This window comes from Myxocyprinus asiaticus, chromosome 38 (assembly GCF_019703515.2).
Source record: "Myxocyprinus asiaticus isolate MX2 ecotype Aquarium Trade chromosome 38, UBuf_Myxa_2, whole genome shotgun sequence".
Classification (NCBI taxonomy): Eukaryota; Metazoa; Chordata; class Actinopteri; order Cypriniformes; family Catostomidae; genus Myxocyprinus; species Myxocyprinus asiaticus.
In genome coordinates, this window is record NC_059381.1 from 6,871,707 (window position 1) to 6,876,618 (window position 4,912).

Below are 4,912 nucleotides of genomic sequence, written 5' to 3' on the forward strand. Positions count from 1 at the left end.
GCGTAACTGTTGCTCTCGTACAGACTCATGAACGCGCACAGGAGATCAACGGTCAATGAACATTTTCACTAACTAATACATTAGATTTCAGTTTGTTTCTCACCAAACCTTATCGTATGCTTAAATAACAATCATGAGTCTCATGGAATAATTTATTAGACTTCTGAATTATATATCTGCATTCTTTTGAAGCTTGAAGAGGTGGTCACCATAAACTGCCATTGTATGACATCATTGAGCACAAAATTTTTTCACAATTTCTCTCTTTGCGTTAAGAAAAAGAAAGAACGTCATATAGGGTTATAACAACACAGGAGTAAACAATGACTGATTTTAAATTTTTGGGTGAACTAATTCTTTAAGGTGTGCCTTTAGTCATATTGTACCTTAATATTTCTAAAGTCCATGGTCCAGAAGATCTGTTTGTGGAAGTAGCTTGATATCAGGAACATGCAAAAACATCTGTAAAATATTAACTGTCATCATTTAAGGCAGCACTGTGGACTTTAGCCATTAGTAGTAAAATGAAAGCAAAAGGAGACAGACATTTTTGAATTGGAGAAGTGAGATTTTTAGGAAGCTACTCTATTTAGTATTCTAACACAGAGCACAGTGGTGTAATGAATCATGTGCTAAAATGAGCTCCCATGCTTCTGAAGATCACAGGTAAGACTCTTGTTCTAAGTCTTATTACTTTTTCTTAAGCAAAATATGAAGGTGTCTTGGCTATTATGCTTGCATTCACAGAGCTGTCAAGAAGCCATGTGTGTTTGAGCCCTATAAGAAGTATAAAAACATTGGCAAATGTCTGATCATCAGTAATGAGCACTTTCCCGGTGAGTATCAGCATGCTGTATATACGTATAACAACTAAAGCACAATAAGCTTGTTTGCATGTTGTAAAATACAAATCTCTGAGCTGCTTATGTAGAACTGTGAAAAGTTCTTTGTTAGTATCAATCCTTAAAAAGGGCTCACATGTTAAAATGGACTAAATTGAACCCTAACATTAAACCTTATACCAAATCTTATTTTAATAGAAATTTGTATTTCTTTCCACACTTTCTGACCAACTGATTTCCATGGCTTCCCCATGAACTTTCCATGCATTTGTCATTACTGAATGCATATTGCATTTATTTATTTGTTTATTTATTTATTTATTTTTTGGTTCTGACCAATTTGTGAACTGTTTCAACTAGGACTAAAAGAATTTGAAAATAACTGACTCAAAAATGTGGTTTACTGACAAATCAGACATGGCTACGGCTTGCGAGCAAGTTTTACTCTACATAAGAGCAATATCTAGCTCATTTTATATTACAGAGAAGAGAAAAATAAGAACATATACTGTATAAAATAAGAAAATATACTATATGAATTTTGGTAACACTTAATAATAAGGTTCCATTCGTTAACATTAGTTAATGCATTAGGTATCATGAACTAACAATGAACAATATATTTTTTTACAGCATTTATTAATCTTTGTTAATGTTAGTTAATAAAAATACAGTTGTTCATTATTAGTACACATTAGTTTGTAGTGCATTAACTAATGTTAACATATACAGCTTTTGATTTTTTAAAATGTACCACTATACTGTATGTTGAAATTAAGGTTTAAGAAAGATTTATAAATGCTGTAAAAGTATTGTTAATTTTTAGTTCATGTTAACTAATGTTGTTAACTAATGTTAGCAAATGGAACCTTATTCTATTGTAAAGTGTTACTGAAGTTTCCATGACTTCTGTGATTTTATTAATTTTCCATGACTCTTCCAGGCCTGGAAAACACAATTTTTAAATGTGGGAATTTTTAAATTCCCTGATATTTCCTGGTGGTCCATGACTGTGGGAACCCTGCTATAATCTTGATTCTTGCTGACTCAGTCTCTGCGTTGCAGTTTGAATTCTAAAAGCACAGCAGCTTACAGTCTTGTGTGATTTACAGCATGCTAGTCCCCCTTGTGGTTTGTTTCACCAAGTATCTGTTCCTTAAAAATATCCCTCAAAATCTTTCAAGTCAGCTTTTTGTGAACCAAGTGACTTAACAAATAGTTATTTTGAGATAATGACCGGCTGACTGTACATCATTCCACGTATTACACAGCAGCTTGCTAATAAATACAGATATGCACATGAAATATTGATTTCAAGTTGAAATTATTATTACATGTGACAAGAAAAAGACCCCAAAGTGGTACAAGATACATGAAACTAGTGGAAAAAAAATTACACCAGTCCTGGTTGTGATTTTATATATACAGGGTTGAGAGGGTTACTTTTGAAATGTATTCCACTACAGATTACAGAATACATGCTGTAAAATGTAATTTGTAACGTATTTCGTTAGATTACTCAAGGTCAGTAATGTATTCTAAATACTTTGGATTACTTCTTCAGCACTGGTAGATTTTTTCACTTGTTTTGACTATAAAAACTCTGCCAGTACAGTAAGACAAAATACACATGTTAAATATACATTCTCTGAAAAACCTAAATATCTTATGCAGTGTTGTTTCTAAAACAAGATTAATCAAATTGATCTTGTTTTAAGGATTTTTAGATATTTTTACAGGAAAACAATACAAAAATTATTATCAAGAATATGATTTTTTCCTTATATCAAAGGTCTTACTAGAAAAAAAGATATTATGATCCAACGTGAATTTTCTTGATAAAAAAATATGATCATGCCTGGTAACGTGCATGTAAAATGGCTATAAATAGAATTTTAGCTTAGCATAAAGCTGACAATTTACACAAGGTTTATTTCAATTTCTTCTGCTCCAAACTTACTTCAAACTTACTTCTCTGTCTGCTCGTATGAATGTAACACATCTTAAGAAAGTGTTTCACCGCTGTTCAAATGCACTTTGGATCGCATCATTTATATGTCTACATTTTTCCATCTGAAAGGACTAAATATTAAATGAAACAAATGACAATAAAATGCAAAGTAATCTCTTCAGTAATCCAAATACTTTTTGAATGTAACTGTATTCTAATTACCAATGATTTAAATTGTAACTGTAGTGAAATACAGTTACTATATTTTGTATTTTAAATACGTAATCCCGTTGCATGTATTCCGTTACTCCCCAACCCTGTATATATATATAAAATGAAATGCAGTTTAATTGTGTCTTGCCTTTCCAGGAGCACCACATTTGCATAGAGCTGGCTGTTCAGTAGATGAAAATCTATTGTCCAGAATGTTCCAATCATTGGGCTTTCATGTACAGTTGGAAAAAAACCTGACAGCTAAACAAATGGTTGCCGCACTTACGAAAGGTACCAAGTCAGGTCATTTTCAGTATTCTGCATAGCATGTGTTCTTTCGCCTGCGCAGATACATAAACGGTGAATGTCTGTTCCAGTGGCCAAGGATAACCATGCAGACATGTCCTGCTTTGTGTGTGTACTGATGAGCCACGGAGAGGAAGGTACAATTCTTGGCTCTGATCAGAATTGGATCCCTTTCAAAACTCTGACCTCTACGATGACATCTGACCTCTGCCCTTGTCTGCAAGGCAAGCCGAAACTCTTCTTCCTACAGGTACAGTAAATGCTAACTTCTCACTTATTGAGAGAACACGTGCATTTAATGATGCTTTACATGTTGTAGATTACACATTTAATTGTAGCCTATTATTTTGTGGTTTGATCTTGTATTCAGGCCTGCAGGGGGAGCAAATATGACCCTGGTGTTGAGACAGATGCTTCAAAAGAACTGGAGGAATTTATGGGAATGTCAGATGTTCCTGAGCTGGATTTTCTCTGCTGTTATTCCACAGCGGAAGGTTTGCATTGCACCGGCAGTGGCATGATCAACTGGAATTGTTTGTTTACACTCTCCACATATATTAAAACAGATTTTTTTTTTTCCTCTGTAGGGTATTACTCATGGAGAAATCCAGATTCAGGTTCAATATTTATCCGTGAGCTTTGCAAGATGTTTATGGACTGTCATCTAGAGATTATTCAGATTCTGACGAGAGTAAACCACCGTGTGGCCAATTACTTCCAGTCTTACACCACAGAACTGGAAACACATAAGAAGAAACAAATGCCGTGCTTAGCCTCCAGACTGACCAAGGATTTTTACCTTCACATGCCAGTCAAGAAAAATAATTTTTAATTTGTTATACACTGACAGTCTGCTGCATACAGTGGACAAGAGATTTTTTCAATAATTGTTTTGGTTTAGAAACCTAATAAGGTTCCAAAAATATCAGGCAAGCTGTATCCTTTGGGTCTCAGAATAGAGAATGTTTTTGTAGCATTTAATAAATGAATACTTAAAAATAAATCAATAAATAAACAATCATTAAGGCTACAGTTTTCCTATTTTTCATCAACCTCTATGGGTATTTTGAGTTTGGATCATTGATATTTCTTAGCCCTGTTACACTGGGAATTGTATTTTCTTGATTTCTAGTGATAATACAAACATAATTTGCATTTAATCATTTAGCAGACACTTTTACCCAAAGTGACATATCAAGATTTATCATACAAGAACCAACAACATTTGCAGTATTGCAATGCCAAGTTTAGAGAGTAAGCTTTATTAACTTATTCAGCCCCGCCCCTTTTGTGCGCTCCGCTCTTCCGCACTTTGTCATCTAACTTCCTGTTTGTATTGAAGGTACAGAAGTGTCAATCAAAATGAGTTATGTGTGGAAGCACAGAAAGTATTTTCACCAAGAGTTGATAGTATGAGTCTACGCCACCCCTTTACTTTGTGAAAAAGCTAGTGAGATGTTTTGCTTTCACAGTAAATGTTAGATTTTTCGACACCCATGGAGGTAAATTGGACCTGGCAGATCACATTTGGGCAGCTATGACATACTCAGGGGTTTTCAAATTGTGGGGTGCGCCTCCCCAGGGGGGCATGGAGAGTGGT

General features: G+C 34.4%; 1 protein-coding gene across 1 annotated transcript; it reads left to right on the forward strand.

The window, feature by feature from the left end:
• The first annotated feature begins 532 nt into the window (after positions 1-532).
• casp21 (caspase 21, apoptosis-related cysteine peptidase) lies at positions 533-4,334 on the forward strand. Its single transcript, XM_051677248.1, has 6 exons — positions 533-666; positions 748-836; positions 3,163-3,297; positions 3,384-3,562; positions 3,683-3,806; positions 3,900-4,334. The coding sequence occupies exons 1-6, from the start codon at positions 638-640 to the stop codon at positions 4,142-4,144; spliced, it is 801 nt and encodes a 266-aa protein (XP_051533208.1). The 5' UTR covers positions 533-637; the 3' UTR covers positions 4,145-4,334.
• Positions 4,335-4,912: the final 578 nt, after the last annotated feature.